Source organism: Grampus griseus, assembly GCF_964374135.1.
Source record: "Grampus griseus genome assembly, chromosome: 19".
Lineage (NCBI taxonomy): Eukaryota > Metazoa > Chordata > Mammalia > Artiodactyla > Delphinidae > Grampus > Grampus griseus.
The window spans coordinates 30006683-30023214 of NC_139013.1; the positions used below are offsets into that span (position 1 = coordinate 30006683).

A 16532-nucleotide genomic window follows, 5' to 3' on the forward strand; every position below is an offset into this window, starting at 1 on the left:
GTGTAGTGGTATCTCCTTGTTGGTTTAATTTGCATTTCCCTGAAGACATATGATGTGGAGCATCTTTTCATATGCTTCTTTGGCGTCTGTATATCTTCTTTAGTGAGGCATCTGTTAAGGTCTTTGACTCACTTTTTGTTGATTTGTGGACATAGGACAAGAGCTGGAGGAGTATTTTCTTAGGGAACAGTGTTAGACACAAGAAAAGACCAGGGTTTAGGGTTAATTGATCACACTGTGCCAAATAAGTACTAGCTCGTGAGTGACAGAGGCCCCCAGGTATTCTTTAATAAATTTGTGTTTTGAGTGTTTGGATATGTAGGCTCTCTAAAGCACAAGGCCCAGGACAGGGACCTCTTATGCCTGAGTGTGGGGCAGGATTACCTGCAGCCTTCTCTCGGCCCCATCCATCTAGTATAGGCCTGAGCACAGCCTCTATGTCATGCAGCCCTAAATTCAGGTCCTGGGTCTGCCCCTTATTAGCCTTATAACTCTGAGCAAACCATGAATCTCTTGAGCCTCGGCTTTGTCCTCTGTAAAGTGGGGTCATAACAGGATTCCTCTCCAGGGTTGTTAGTGGAGGCCTCCCCCGAACACTTGCTGGGCTTGGGGCAAAAGCAAAGGTGGAGGATTGTCCTGTAGTTCATCTCTTCTCTTCCCACCCCTGCCTCCGTTCCACACTGTAAACATCAAAGTGCAAGCGCTCGGTCCCTATCCACACATCTCCCATCCTTGAATACAGCTGCCCCTTGGCCATCCCTCAGCCCTAGGAGTACACAGACTGATGGCATGGTCTACCCTCAGGCAGGACCAACCTGGGGAGGAGGCCCACACAGACTCTGGAATTGGTCCCAGGTACCCAAAGCCTTGTCTAGTTGGGGGGATGGGGACAGTGGGGGAGGGACAGGTATGAGAGTTCCAGGTGGATGTGTCTCCTTGGACCCTCAGACTCCTCACCTGTGGGGAGGGGGACCAGAGACAGACCCTCTAAGGCAGGGGGTCCATAGCAGGGCCCTGACTGTCCAGCTCTAAAGTGGTCCTGATGGTGCAGGGTCCATGAGATGATGTTCAGAAACTGCTTAGCCCAGCGCTTGGCACTTGTGAAGTGTTTAGCACTCAATAAATATTAGTTGTTGGTATTATTATTATTATTATTATTATTAAAGTGAGACACTGAGGGCTGATTCTCCCTTCAAGATGTGGTAGAAATAAAAGAGATTCTTCAGGTGAAGCATTTGGGTGAGATGAGACGGCAGTCCTGTGTGCACCGGGGCTGAGGTTGCACAGAGAGTGGCCAGCCTGCTTGTTGGAGACACAGGGGACCTCTCTGCCCCCCGGAAGGTGTCATTACCAGCATCGTGTCCTTCCCAAGGGGCGTCAGAGCTCTGCAGTCACAGAGAAGGCCTTGGCAGGGGCCTTCTCGGAGATTCATAAACAGAAGCCTAAGAAAGGCTGTAGCCCTATGAGTCCCTGTTTACGGAGCACCTGCTATGGGCATAGACCCTATGCTATGGTTTTTCCCCATGAGGGAGGGACACTTTGCAGATGTGGAAACTGAGCCTCAAGAGGTAAGTGATTTGGTCAAAGTCATGCAGCCAGGGAGGGTAGAGCATCTGACTCCCAAGGCCGAGCCCTTTCCATTGCGCTGTGGTGCTGCATCGAAAGCACAATTCATGGACGGAGGGGGAAACCCTCCCAGGGAGGCCGCAGATGATTTCCAAACAGAGAGGTGACAGTGTGGATTATGGAAGTGCCCAGTGCCAGGAAGCACACAGTAAGTCCTGCTCCTTGTTTGGCCCACTGAGCCCAGCCCCACAGGGCACCCTTGGAGAAGGCTCCATTCTCACCCGCTCCTGCTTCTGGGTCACCTTGACCTAGGCCGGGGCTGGAGAAGGCTGCTCCTGGCCTCTTCTGGGTCCTGGTGTCAGGCCCTTGGCAGCATGAATGGACAATCTCCCAGAGCTTGAGTTTACCTCCCGCTCTGCTGAGGGTGGTGGTGTGGGTGAGTGTGGGCTGCGTCTCCGCCTCCTCACCAGGGCCAGCCTCAGGGACTTCAGCCTTGACCGCCTTCCATCCTGGAAGTTGTTTCTGCACTCTCAGGGCATGGCTTTGGAGTCTGTTGGACCTGGGTTCAGATCTCGGTGCTACAAAACTAGATGAGTGGCCTTGGGCAAGTCATTTAACCTCTGCGTGCCTTGGTTTCCTCATCTGTAAAATGGGGTTGATAACGGTACTGACCTCGTGAGGTCGTGTTGTGACAATCAAATGAAGTAATGTGCAGGCAGTGCTGGACCCAGTGCCTGGCAGGTCTTAAGTGCTCAGTATTTTAATCTATTATTAGACTACTTTATTCTTTTAAGTAACAGATCACACGGACCTTAGGTTCTTAATCAGGGTCTTCTGGGGGTTCCAGAGATGGCTTTGGGACAGCCTGTGAATTCCCTGAGATCATATGTAAGATTGACTGAGGTTGTTCATACGGGTATTTTTAGGGAGAGGAAGATTTATAGCTGTCAGTGAATTTTTAGGGGTGTTTATGAGCCCTGCTCTGAGGGGTCCCAGGCACAGTGCTAGGCTTGGCGGGTCGGAAAAAGACCAAAAGATGTAGTCACAGCCTCAGCTGCCTTGGGCAGCGCCACCATGGCAGAGTTGTGTGTGGAGTTTTCTCTTTGTCTCCCATATTTTCTTTAACCCTTTTGTTTCATCTATTTTTTCTTTTGTCCCCTTATTTTTTGGTTGTTTAAGCTCTTAATTTTTTCCGTCTACCTATTCTTTTCTCTTAAATGGAAAAAAGGACCTGGCAGAGAGTTTACTGTATGAGAGAAAACACTTGCCAAGTTTTCAAGGTAAATAGTGTGTGTTTCGGGGTGGGACAGATGCTGTGTATCATTGGCGCTTGTGCAGCCAGAGAATATCCCTGGGAGGGCACACCAGTAAGTGGTGACAGTTGACTTGGGGAGGGGGGGACTGGGGCGCAAATGTGGGAAGGAGTCTTACTCTCTTTGTATCTTTTATGTTTTGTATATTGTGTATGGAGACCTATTTAAAAATAGGTTTGTTTTTTTGGGGGGGGCTTCCCTGGTGGCACAGCGCTTAACTTAAGAATCCGCCTGCCAACGCAGGGGACACGGGTTCGCGCCCTGGTCCGGGAAGATCCCACATGCTGAGGAGCAACTAAGCCTGTGCACCACAACTACTGAGCCTGCACTGTAGAACCCACGAGCCACAACTACTGAGCCTGTGTGCCAAAACTACTGAAGCCCACGCGCCTAGAGCCTGTGCTCCGCAACAAGAGAAGCCACCGCAGTGAGAAGCCCGCGTACCACAATGAAGAGTAGTCCCCGCTCGCCTCAACTTGAGAAAGCCCGCACGCAGCAACGAAGACCCAACACAGCCAAAAATAAATAAATAAATAAAAGAATCTCCCAGCCAATTCAGGGGACACAGGTTCAAGCCCTGGTCTGGGAAGATCCCACGTGCTGCAGAGCAACTAAGCCCGTGCACCACAACTACTGAGCCTGCCATGTAGACTGAAGCCCATGTGCCTAGAGCCCATGCTGAGAAGCCACCGCAACGAGAAGGCTGTGCACCGCAACGAAGAGTAGCCCCCGCTCGCTGCAACTAGAGAAAGCCCGTGCGCAGCAATGAAGACCCAATGCAGCCAAAGAATAAATTAAAAATAAAGAAATAAAACCTTACTTAAAAAACAAAAAGATTAGGTTACCCCGAAAGCAGACTCTGTACAAGTAGTTTCTTTGCGTGGGGATCCCAGGAAGCCCTGGAAAGAGGATGGAGAAGTGAGGCAGAGAAGGAAGGAAGCCAATACAGAGTATGTTTACGTCTGTGGGCTATCGGAGTTCATTGCTGCTGAGGACTTCTGGAGGACGGTGTAGAACATGACTCAGATTTGTCCCATTGTAAGGGTAAAGACGCTGATGTTATGAATTCGCTAACTCCTGTTTGTCATCTGTTAAGGGCTGTTCCCAGGGGCGGCCTGCCCTGTGCATGCGTCAGGCAAGCTCGTGCTGCACGAGAAAACCCTCAGGCAGAGCGGTAGGACCTCGGGGTTAGCAGCCATCTGCAGAATGGGTACAGGCTGGCGCCTCCTGTATCTTCATGGGACCAGCCCTTCTTGGTCCTGCTGGGCTAGGGTAAAACATTGCTCTGAGCCACCAGACAACCACGAGTGAAAACTTTATTGCTCCAAGCACTTTATATGAATGTCACCACCACCTGACCTGGGCAAATATATAAAAAGCACAACCTATTGTACAGTCATTCCAACTCCTCGACTAATGCACTGTACAGATGCTTCCCAGGCCTTGTCCCCAGCACGATGGATGCATTTCAGTGGCAGCAGCTGCACTTGTCCGAAGCCCCTTTGCAGATGCAGCCCTTGGCACACTTGGCGCAGCCCGGGGGGCAGCAAGGACAGCAGCCTGGAAGGGGCAGGAGATGGACAGATCAGCTTTGGGTCAACACTCTTATCTGACCACTTCCCCCTTCACCACTTAGAAGGAAGTAGAAAAACAAGAGCATGCTACACACAGGTTCCCATCCACGTGAGCAAAAACCCTGGGACAGGAAGTGGTGGGATGTTAGAGCTGGAAGGGACCTCAGGGGTCACCAGAGTCCATCAGAGGCCAGGGAGGGGAAGGGGTTGGCCCACCGCCGTTGGACAGTGGCAGAGCCAAGGGCTCCTGACGCCAGGCCATTCCCTTCACTACCGGGCAGGCTGGAACCTCCCCTCGGCCCTCTTCTTATCCAAACCCCTGAAACACTGAGGATGCCCTCACCCCCAGGTCAGCTGCAGCCCAGGGGACTCAGCTTTCATTTCAAATCCCTCCCAAATGGGTAAAGGCATCCAGGACCCTCTCAATCCCACCATGGCTGGAGGGTTGAGGATGACAGAAACGGACTCCCAGCTCCCCGCCAGCAGTGCATGGCCCCGGTCACCAGACTCACTTTTTTGACATGTTTTACAGCTGCAGGTTTTGCATTTGCAGTTGTCTCCGCAGCTGCAGGTTCCTCCTAAGAGAAAGGACAGAGCCACAAGCATGAGCATCGAGGTGGAGCGGGCACACAGGCGCGCCACAGGCCATCTAGGCGGCCGGGGGTCTGGGCTGCCCTTGGTCAGTGGATGGACAGGAGGTTGAAGATGCTGGTTCCCAGTCACAGTCCATGGACAGAAACTGGGGGGGACTACATCAGAATCCCTGGGGGGTACTTATTAAAATGCAGATTCCTAGGGCCAGCCTTTGAGATATTATAATTCATAGGTCTGGGTGGAGAAACGGAATCAGTATTCTTTAAAAAGCAACCCAGGGACTTCCCTGGTGGTCCAGTGGTTAAGACTTCTCGCTTCCACTTCAGGGGGCATGGATTGGATCCCTGGTCAAGGAACTAAGATCCTATGTGCTGCTCAGTGTGGCCAAAAAATAGAAGAAAAAAAAAGCAACCCAGATGATTCTGATGTACAATCAGGTTTGAGAACCACTGAGTTAGGCCAAGCCCAAGGTCCCCTGGGGACTGTCGAAAACTTTAAGGTATCAGGCAACATGGAGATCCTGAATGTGGAGGAGGAAGGGCAAAGGATATAAACAAGCCCGAAGTGAGAGTCACAGCTACCACTTGTCTCCATATCATAAGACCATCTATATTTAAAAAAAGAAAATCACCCGCTTCTTGTTTTGAGTTTCAAGATGCTGGAAGCGTCTGTCTTTTTGGCAAATTTTGGGGACAGACATGTCCTGTTAGGAACCAGGGAGGCTTGTGAGACTTCTTGATGCCGTTTCCAAAGGTCATAAAAACCAAGATGGCTCTGAACCCTGACTCACTTCTCCTGGCCAACATGCTTCCATGGAATTAAGCAGTTTCGGACTTGGAGGTCCGCATATGCTTCTAATAACTCCCCTGACGTCTGCAAATGCTTTATGATTTTAACCCTTTCACGGCAACCCTAGGAGGTGGGCAGCTGGGGATAAGTAACCCTATTTTTCAGATGAAGAAACAGGCTTGGAAATAATAAGTGTCAGGAGTGGATGGGAGCGATGGACCAGAAGCAGGTTGGTCTGGGCCAGAGCTCTTCCCCCGCCCTGGTGGCTGCTCCCAGAGGCTTGCCGCTAGGTCCCACCACAGTCATTCCTAAGCCAGGTTATTAATTCTAGCAAATCAAGCTGGTATCCAACAGAGAGCGGGAGCCGCCGCAGAGGTGGCCAGTCTGACACAAACCCCATTGGTGCTTCTAATTGGAAGAAGAGAAGCATTAATCGCAGTCCTGCAGGCTCCCTGTGGGAAGCTGGCGAGAGGTCACAGCATCCCAGAGTGGGCATCCTTACTCACCAGACATGCAGGTGCATTTCCCAGGGTCCATGGTCCAGTTGTCTGAGAGGCTGTGGTGCTATCACAGCTGGTGAAGTGAGGCTGAGTGAGCCGTCACCAGAGGCTCCTTTTTATGGCTGTGTGGGTGTAGACCTGGGCTCGCCTCGCCTCTCCCTGGGGCTAGACGCTGTGCACACAGCCCAGCCATGGGCTGGGTGTCGGCAGAGGAGGGCAGAGGAGAGGACAAGCAGTACAGTCATTTAGGTGGCTTTTCACAAAGGGTGCAGGTGGCTGTACCTGCCACCTGCTGAGGTGTCAGGGAGCCAGGCTTAGGCTCAAATTGCAGTCGCATCGTGCAGATTGGGAGCTACCTGTGTCCCCTCTCCAACTCCTACACATACTGTTATCTGCCATTTCTGTTCCCTCCTTCACAGGGGCTGCTCCTGTCCTGGCCCGGGGTCTCATCTGACTCCCCTGGTTCACTATGAAAGCCCTTTACCATGTGCAGGCGGGGGCCCCTATTCTGTGCCCTGGCTTTAGAAGACCCCCAAAAGTCAGGGGCAGGTGCCCACTCAGAGCTTGTAACCTCTCTTTCTAGACCACATGTGGAGCACCCTGGATGCTGGAATCTTCTGTTTTCCCAAGCCTGCTTGCTTCTAAGTATTTGCTCGGTCCTCTTTCCCAGGCTCCCAAGGACAGGTGTGCAGCCAGTGTGCGTCTCTCTAGGCCTGAGAGGTGGCCTCGGGTGGCTGTTTGCTGGGGGTACAGACAGAGTTTGGATGTGTGGGCTGGTGCCTACAGGGGTGTGTGAAGGAAGGAGCTAGGGGTGGGGAGAGAAGGGAGGGGGGCCGCAGATTGGGGGCTGGGGCCATGGGGCAGATCGCCAGGCACCTCTGCATTCTAGGTTGCAATGTTAAGGTAGGAGGGTAGAGAGTATTTTATTTGTTTATCTGATTTATAACTTTAAAATATTTTAGCCGGGGGGCTTTCCTGGTGGCACAGTGGTTAAGAATCCGCCTGCCGATGCAGGGGACACAGTTTCAAGCCCTGGTCCGGGAAGATCCCACGTGCCGCAGAGCAATGAAGCTCGTGCGCCACAACTACTGAGCCTGCACTCTAGAGCCTGTGCGCCACAATTACTGAGCCCTCATGCCACAACTACTGAAGCCCTTGCGTCTAGGGCCCGTGCTCCCCAACAAGAAAAGCCACTGCAATGAGAAGCCCGCGCACCACAACAAAGAGTAGCCCCCGCTCGCCACAACTAGAGAAAGCCCGCATGCAGCAACAAAGACCCAACGCAGCCAAAAATAAATAAATTAAACAAATTTATTAAAAAAACCAAAAAAAAAACATAAAACAGCTAATGGTACAGAAGGGCTGGAGGATATCTCAGCCCAGGAAACCCATGACCTGCCAGGGCTCTTCTCAAAGCCCAAAGGCTGGATCTGCCTTCCCATGCTTGCATTTACAGCCCAGTCCCAGCCCATCTCTTGGAAGGTCCAGCTTCTTCCCCCTTGCCCTCCACCCTTGAGTGTGCCCTGTAGCAGATATGAATGCCTTGGAAGGTCTGGCCCAACTAAGTGAGCCCAGAGAAAGGAAAGGATTTCCCTTCCCCCTTATCTAAGCCGTCTCTCCTCCCTGCTCACTCTCTGAGCCAGAAGTTGCTTCTTCCTTGGATGGCTGACACTGCAGTGTTGCTTAAGGCCTCAACTGAATGATAGTATCAAAATCCAATCCCCAAGCTTTTTCCATTTCTGGGCTGTGTGGATTGAAACAACCATGTGTAGCATCAGGTGGTAGAGTCCATGTTGACTGCACCCGGGCTGTCCAGTTGAAAATCTGATGAAAGCTCTACCTAGGAAACAAAATGCACAAATACATGACGTTTTCCTGCCGCAAGTTCAAGCGATTTGTGGATCTCTGAAATCCCATTGCTGGGGCTCCTCCCACTCTCCCCAGGGGCTCTGAGGTAAGAGCTCCTCTGCAAAGCAGCAGTCCTGCTTGAGCAGCTTTTCTGTGGCCACACAGCAGTTGTAGCTCCTCTGAGCCACTGAGCCCTAAATATCTCCTTCTCCACTTACGGCCTCTCCATACGAAAAGTCAGGTTGTTTTTCTCAGAACAATGAAATGGCTGTTCCAGAGGAGCAGCTAACGCTCCACCTCTTAACCTAAATGATTGCGTTGTCATCTGCTCCCCCTCCCACAAAGGTCAAAGCTAGACACCTGCCGTTCCTACGTCCAGCAGTTTCTGCCAGAAGTTCTGGGACTCGTGGCCTGGGAATGGAGGTTCAGCCACGATGACGGCAGAGAAAGGTCCTGTGCTGTCACTCCACACCCTGGTCCACGTTTTGCGCTTGGGTCACCACCCTTCCCCATACAGGGCCCCTCTGGACATAGGTGTCTCCCCAGGAGCAGCCTGGAGCCATTGGTTTTTATAACGCTGGTTTATAAGTTGGCCTCTCTCTACACCACAGGCTTCTCACAAACAGAGGCTGTGCTTCTTCATCTCAGCAGCCGTGTGGCCAGGCACTCTGAGGGCTGCCACACAGTGGGTGCTCAATAAATATTGATGAGCTGACGATGAATAAATGACTCAATAGAGTTCCGTGTAGGCTGTCTTCTCCAGCTCTTGTTGAAGAGATTTAGAGGATCTTGTCGCTCACCAAGAGCAGTCTAGAGCTGGAGATCTGGAATCATGCTGCCTGGGTCCTGATCCCGGTTCTGCTGCCTGATTGGGGGCAAGTTGCTTAACCCTTCTGAGCCCCAGTTTCCTCATCTGCAAAGTGTGGCTCATGAAATGATAACCCCATGGCACTGTCATGGTGAGGGTTAAATGAGAGAATGCATATTCAGCACTTAGTTCAGAATCTGACACATAAATATTATTATTTTGCTCTTAATATTATTATTATCTGTGCTTAATACAGCTGACAGATTGGTTCAGCCACTCACCCATTTGTATGTTTCAGGCTCATAGACTATTCTACAACTGGTCCCAGGGTCCTGAGTGGGATGCGTTCATCAGCAGTAAATATCGTCAAGAGTTTTAGTCTCTGGGTTCCCAGCTTTTAAGCTCAGCCTAGTTGCTTTCGGGTCCCAGGGCCTGGGGACCATGGAGCACTGCCCTTCCTTTCTGACGTCCCTTGCTGCAGTTTGCATCTGTTTGGAGTCAGAGTTGACCTTCCACCTACAAGGCCCACTTATAGGGTATTTTGGGCTTCCTCTGTAGGACTAGGCATAAGATATGGGTGGACAAAATCAAAGCAGGCCAGGGTCCCAGGGGACACCAGCTTGAATCAAGATGGTCAGTGCTGGAAGAACCCTGAGAAGTCATGGGCCAACTTCTTGTCCAAATGGGGACACAGAGGCCCAGAGAGACAGGGTTAAGCCCTGGTCACCCAGCTTAGGTTCGTGGTGGGGTGATTTGAACCCGACTCCTTGACTCACTGCCCGCACCCACTCTTGAGTTCTAAGGCAGGACTGTTCAGCCATTTGGAACCTTGTGGCTTTCTCTACTGTTTATTCATTAATTTTATTACAAAAGTTCAAACATACTAAAAAGTACAAAGAACAGTATTACAAACACCACGTTATCTACCACCTGGAATTAACAGATGTCAACTTGGTCACGTTTGCTTCAGCTCTTTTATTTATAAGACATAAAAAATTATCAGGATCATGGCTTTAAATACCACCTATGTGCTGAAGGCTCCCCATTTACACCCCCAACCTGGGCCTCTCTTTTGAACTCCAGGCTCATGTTTCTGACTGATACTCAACATCTCCGCGTAGACGTCAGACAGCATCTCAGACTCCCCAGATGAGCTTCTGCTCCGGGCATCGCCTCCAAGCACACTAACGTCTTGTCTGCCTCCATCTCTGTCACCTAGTTCGAGCCACCGTCACCTCCCGTGAAGATTCAGGACTCATTTCCTAACTGGCTTTCTTGCATCTGCCCTTTCCCTGGGCCCTTTATACCGCATTTTCTTTATTATAAAAATGCTGCTTTGGGCTTCCCTGGTGGTGCAGCGGTTGAGAGTCCCCCTGCCGATGCAGGGGACGTGGATTCGTGCCCTGGTCCGGGAGGATCCCACATGCCGCGGAGCGGCTGGGCCTGCCCGTCCGGAGCCTGTGCTCCGCAACGGGAGGGGCCACAACAGTGAGAGGTCCGCGTACCGAAAAAAAAGAAAAAAAAAATGCTGCTGGGGAATACCCTGGTGGGCCAGTGGTTAGGACTCTGCACTTTTACTGCTGAGGGCCCGGGGTTCGATCCCGGGTTGGGGAGCTAAGATCCTACAAGCTGCGTGGTGTGGCTTTGGAGAGGGGGCAGGAGGCTCGGGTCGTCCATCCTTCCTTATTTCATCCTCTCATTCCTTTCTCCTTCCCTCCCTCCTTTCCTCCCTTCCCCCTCCCCCTTTCTTCTTTCCTTCCTTCCTCCCTCCATCCCTCCCTCCCTCCCCTCTTTAATCAATTACTCAGCAAACATATTTGGGGCCTACTGTGTGCCTGGCTTTGGGTTAGCCCTCTGGATGGAGTAAGAGAGCCAGACACAGGGCCTGGTTCTCACAAGCGTGCTTTCCAGGAGGGGTGGTGAGCATGTCCATAGCTATCAGAAAGGAGAAAGCAAGCAGGATTTCTGTGAGGACACACAAATGCAGGGCGGCCTTTGAACGGCCCTGAGAGTGAGTATCTCCCTAAACGTTGGCCCCGAGGTGCCTCCCTTGCCTCACCCTAGTCTCAGCCCTTCATTTCTCGCCGTCTAGGTAACCTCTGGGTTCCTCATGGAATATTGGGGCTGGACTCGAGGTTTTTGCACTGTGCAGGCTCAGAGCCCCAGGGCTTCACAGAGGTGTGTTGCAGGGGCTTCTGTGGATGGGATGCTAGGTCCCATCCCTCTCCCCTCCCCCTATTTAAATAGGGCAGCTCCTCTTTCTAAAATCTGTTTTGTCTTATGAAACCCACCCCCTCAATCCCTCTTATAATGATTTTATCTGGGGGCTGGGGGGAGCATGGTTTGCTGCTGCTAGGACCAGTTGGAAAACCACTGAACACAAGCCATGCCTTCCAGGTTAGGGGCCTTGCCCAGGGGAACAGTGGGAACTTCCAGATCTGCCCCTGGAATCCCAACTGGAACTCAGGCCCAGTGTGCTTTCTTTTTTTTTTTTCTCAATACATTTATTTATTAATTCTTTAAAATAACAATAATAAACCTATTACATGTGAATCTAAATAACATTAAAAAAATTTATATTATAGTTGATTTACAATGTGTGTTAGTTGCAGGTGTACAGCAAAGTGATTCAGTTATATATATATATCCATTCTTTTTCAGATTCTTTTCCCATATAGGTTATTACAGAATATTGAGTAGAGTTCCCTTTGCTATACAGTAGGTCCTTATTGATTATCTATTTTATAAATAGTAGTATGTATATGTTAATCCCAAACTCCTAATTTATCCCTCCCCACCAATGTTTCCCCTTTGGTAAGCATAAGTTTGTTTTTGAAGTCTGTGAGTCTGTTTCTGTTTTGTAAATAAGTTCATTAGTATCAACAATTTTTAAAGATTCTGCATATGTCATATCGTATGATATTTGTTTTTCTCTATCTGACTTACTTCACTTAGTATGATAATCTCTAGGCCCATCCATGTAGCTGCAAATGGCATTATTTCTTTTTTATGACTGAGTAATATTCCATTATATATGTATACTTCATCTTCTTTATTTGTCTGCTGATGGACATTTAGGTTGCTTCCATGTGTTGGCTATTGTAAATAGTGCTGCAATGAACATAGGGGTGCATATATCTTTTTTTTTTTTTTTTTTGTGGTACGCGGGCCTCTCACTGTTGTGGCCTCTCCTGTTGTGGAGCACAGGCTCTGGGCGCGCAGGCTCAGCGGCCATGGCTCACGGGCCCAGCCGCTCCGCGGCATATGGGATCTTCCCAGACCAGGGCACGAACCCGTGTCCCCTGCATCGGCAGGTGGACTCTCAACCACTGCACCACTAGGGAAGCCCTATCTTTTTGAATTATGGTTTTCTCTGGGTATATGCCCAGGAGTGGGATTGCTGGATCATATGGTAGTTCTATTTTTAGTTTTTAAGGAACCTCCATATTGTTCTCCATAGTGGTGTTTTCTCTTTTTAAAATTATTTTTTAAACTCGGGATGATTTCAAAAACAGATAAGAATAGAAAATTAAATACAGAACCTTCCAGTGTTATCAGATATTAACATTGTCCTGTTCATTTCAATCGTTAAAGGCACAAAATAATCAGAGTGGAAACCCTCCGTGTTAGCTTTCCAAACCCCATTCTTACTCCATCACCAAATCCGGGAACCAATTTCATGAAGTGTTTATCATGCCCATGCATGTTCTTCTAGTTTTATTACATATGTATCTATAAAAATTACACACCCTTGTTTTACAGGTTTATAAACCGTTTATAAAATGGCATCATTCTCTTTGTAGCCTCTTACAATGTGTTTTTTTTTTTTGCTTTTTTGGCTCAGCGTTTTATGATTTTAACTGCTTTATATTATTGTGACTACTTTGCAATTTATCCAGTGGATGGGCATGTAGGTGTTTCTTTCCACTTTTTCATTGTTATAAGCACTGCTGCCGTGAATATCCACATATAGTGTTTCTGTGTGTGACATGTGCCAGGGTTTCTGTAGGGGGTATACCTAGGAGTAGACTTGCTGGATTGAAGGGGACATGCTTGTTCTGCTTTACTAGATCTTTCCAAATTGCTCACCACAGGGGTTTACACTCCCATGACCAATGTACTCAGGTGCCCAATTCTCCATGGCTTGTTAATACTTGGTACCGCCAGCCTTCATTTTCGCCGGTGTGACAGATGTGAAGCGGCATGTCCTTGGCTGTTGATTTGCATTTCCCTAATTACTACCAAGGTTGAGCTACTATCATAAGACTTTTGGTCCCTCACGTCTTCTCTACGTGGTCCACTCTTCTTCCTAAAATGCTGCATTCCTCCATCGTTCGGTAGGACGTAGCGCTAAGCAGTCCCACTTTGGCATCAGTCTGTATATTATTTTCTCAGACATGTGGCAAGTCTCTGTCTTCCCACATTGCTGGTTTTTAATAATTCCCCTGTTGGAGGCTCAAAGTGACCTTGGTTGATAAAGATGAACATCCGGTGTAAACCCGGGAAAACCACTCAAGGTGTCGGGGGGCAGGAGGTGAGAGTCGAGGGGGCTTCATCTTCAGCCTTAAGTCCTCCGCAAGCCCACTGGGGCCCGGTCGGCAAAGCTCATTTCAGGCTGCTGCACTTTATCCCCTTTGTTTAGAAACCCTTCCTTCAGGTTGAAATTGATTCCTAGCAAGGCGTTCTGGATTTGCTCTGTAATGTTTCTGGAGAATTCTTGAAAAAGAAGCAGGGAAACAGAAGAATTCCTGGAATTAACATAATTCTAGAGCGCCAGAGCTGTAAGGGCAATAATGTGGTGCAGACCTTGTCTCAATGCCAACCCCATTTACAGATCGGGAGCCTGAGGCCCCAGAGGGGAAGTGTCCCGGCCACCAGTCCATCCACAATGCGAATCATCTGGGCCATGTGATGAATTGAGGAAGGAAACTTCCCAGGGCCTTCAAAACCTCTTAGGTGACTGTGGAGTGAGGCCATTCGCAGAACCACCTGCTTGGGTTAAGCAACCGGCGAGGGCCTCACACGGTGCCACCTGCCTTACCCAAGGGTACAAAGAAGAATTGTGTAATTGGGGAGCTGAGACACCGGAGAAGAAACCATTGGTGAGCATCATAGACGTGTGTGCTCAGATGGTGAAATAAATGCAGCTGCCTCTGTGCCCATCTCTCCCTCTGCCTCTTCTGCTTGCCTTTCTTCTTTCTCCTCCTCTTTCCTCCTTCTTTTCTCTCATTCCCCCTTTACCTTTGCACATCTCACTTTTTCTCTTGTTTCTTCTTTTCTCTCTCCTGGGGCAAGAAGCCCAGCCCGGGAGTCAGGGCAACTGAGTCCTGTAAACTCAGTCACTGGGATTGCTCACTCACAAGTTCACTTCCCTGCCCTGGGCCACAGTTTCCCCGAAACAGCGACGAGGTGTCAGAGCTGGTGGTCTGTTCCGGGTGCAGGTAAAGAGACAGCTGTTTAGAAGATGCCTGTCTCTAAGATTTCTAAAGGAGTAACCCCTCAGCCAGCACCAAAGCAGTCTGTAAATGTCTACAGCATTGGGATCAAAGCCACATTTAGGAGAAACTTCCCTAATTGTTAATTGTCCTCAGGCACTTTTAGCTGTGCTTTTCTTCCAAAGATGTGGGAGCCAATTCAGCAGCCCAGGCCCTGCAGCCCCTGCAGTGTGTTCTGGGCTCGCCAGATCAATGTTTTCTCCAGTTCCAAAATCCTTGGGGTCTGGGGACTTCTGTTTGAACAGGCCCCTTAGATAGAGGAACCAAGGCTCAACCCACAGAGCCCCCCCCACACACCTGGCAGGGATTTCACTAACAACTCAGAACCATAGTGCACTAGTTATTGAATTTGTTGGTTTCTCCAGTATAAATACATAGTTCTCTGAAAATAATCGGCTCATCCCCAATTAATGTTAGGGAGAAAAAACAAGGACAACAGTTTGAGGGCTGTATAGAGGAGAATAGTTATCCACTGCAGTCATTTCCTGCACTGTAAGGGGTTGATGACAGAGCTTGTTACCTCCCCTCAGCACCTGTGGGGTTACTGCTGTCTTTGTGAAGTTTGGGTCTGGGAAACCCAGCGTGAGAACCGGGAGGCATGGCCGTGACAACCCAGCTGGGCAGGAGGGCCTAGGTGTGCTTGAATTCCTGGGCCAGATGCGGGTCTGAGTGAGCCTTAGATGGACATAGACTTATGCTGCCACTGCTCTAATTCCGTCTCCCTCTTTCTCTGTATGGCGTTGGACAAGCCATTTGGTCTCAGTTTCCCTGCTAATACAATGGGGATAATAACACACTTTTCTAAGGGTGCCTCTTAAGAATAATTGGCCAGTCTTTGCAGTGCACTTTGAAGAAAATTGCTGTGAAGATGTTCTGCTGGCCCTGGAATTTTCCTTGGTGCAAATATCAAACAGACGAGAATGATTCTGGCACTCCCAGCGGAACCATTTTCCCCGGTTCAGTTGGAAGAGAGCAAGATGGGGAGGGGCTGGGATCACAGCCTGGGCCTGCCTGGAATATTAAAGGCACAACCCTGCCTTTGATGCCTGCCTGCAACGCTTGTTAATTTTAATAGGAAGCCAGCAGAGGCAGGAAGGTTCTGCTTGGCAGAAGAAAAGAGGTCAAGACTGAAGAGGATTAGTGCCAATTCAACTTGCATCTTGTTTGGCTTTGAAGTCCTTGGCCCCAGCGCTGGAGTGACAGGACAACTCCTAGATGTCAGCAGGGTGGAAGGCAGGGGGCTGGGGAAAGTGTGGACCTGAGGCCCCTCAGGCCCCAGCTCAGCCTGGAGCAGACGGCCCCTGTCTCAATTGGGGAATCACCGCAGGATCTCCCAAGCTGGTGGTTTTCTGGGGAAACCTCAAATAGGGGTCTCAAACTGAAGTGACTTTGGGAGCTAGGTAGTTAATGCATGAGAGCAAAGTCAACTGATTCTAGTAATAGACAGTTCTGGGGGCTGTGGCTAAGTGTCTAAGCTCCAGTTGAATATTGGGATTTGGGAATGAGGGTCAAATTTTGCCATCTGTTCTAATTTTTTAGGAGAAATGGAAAACTGGATTTTGTGTACCTTGTGAAATATCGCAATTTTTAAACAGGAATCAAAGTTGTTTGTTTATTGTTTTAAAATACTCTCCTCATCATTTGTGTACAAACACATCCATAGGCCAGAGCAGCCCATGGGCCTATTTTGTGACCTCTGTCTCAGAATTCTAAAGCTTCAGGAGTGCAGAGTCCCTTAAAATTCACTAAGACTTTTGGTTACTATTTTCTAGAGACTTCAGACCAGTCCCTGGTTGAGGGTATCAGAATTATCCAGAGAAAGCTTTTTTTAAAAAAACAAATATTTAGGGATTCTGATTCAGTGGGCTTGGAGTGGGGTCTGGGGAGGGTCTATTTTTTTTTTTTAACTCCTCAGATGTTCTGGTGTGCAGCCAGGTTTGGGAAATGGTGACCTCATCAGTTCTTAGTGTTTTTAAATTTTTTTAAGTCATAAACACTTTTGAGAAGCTGAAGAAAGTTATCAACACTTTCCCTAGGGAAAAAAA

General features: G+C 49.3%; 1 protein-coding gene across 1 annotated transcript; it reads right to left on the reverse strand.

Moving 5' to 3' along the window:
* Nucleotides 1-4347: 4347 nt before the first annotated feature.
* On the reverse strand, nucleotides 4348-6373 carry LOC309836424 (metallothionein-4; the record flags this gene model as incomplete). The annotated part of the gene is made up of 3 exons (XM_082676430.1): nucleotides 4348-4439; nucleotides 4966-5031; nucleotides 6343-6373. 3 exons carry the CDS (start codon nucleotides 6371-6373, stop codon nucleotides 4348-4350), a joined length of 189 nt encoding a protein of 62 aa, XP_082532556.1.
* Between the last annotated feature and the right edge of the window lie 10159 nt (nucleotides 6374-16532).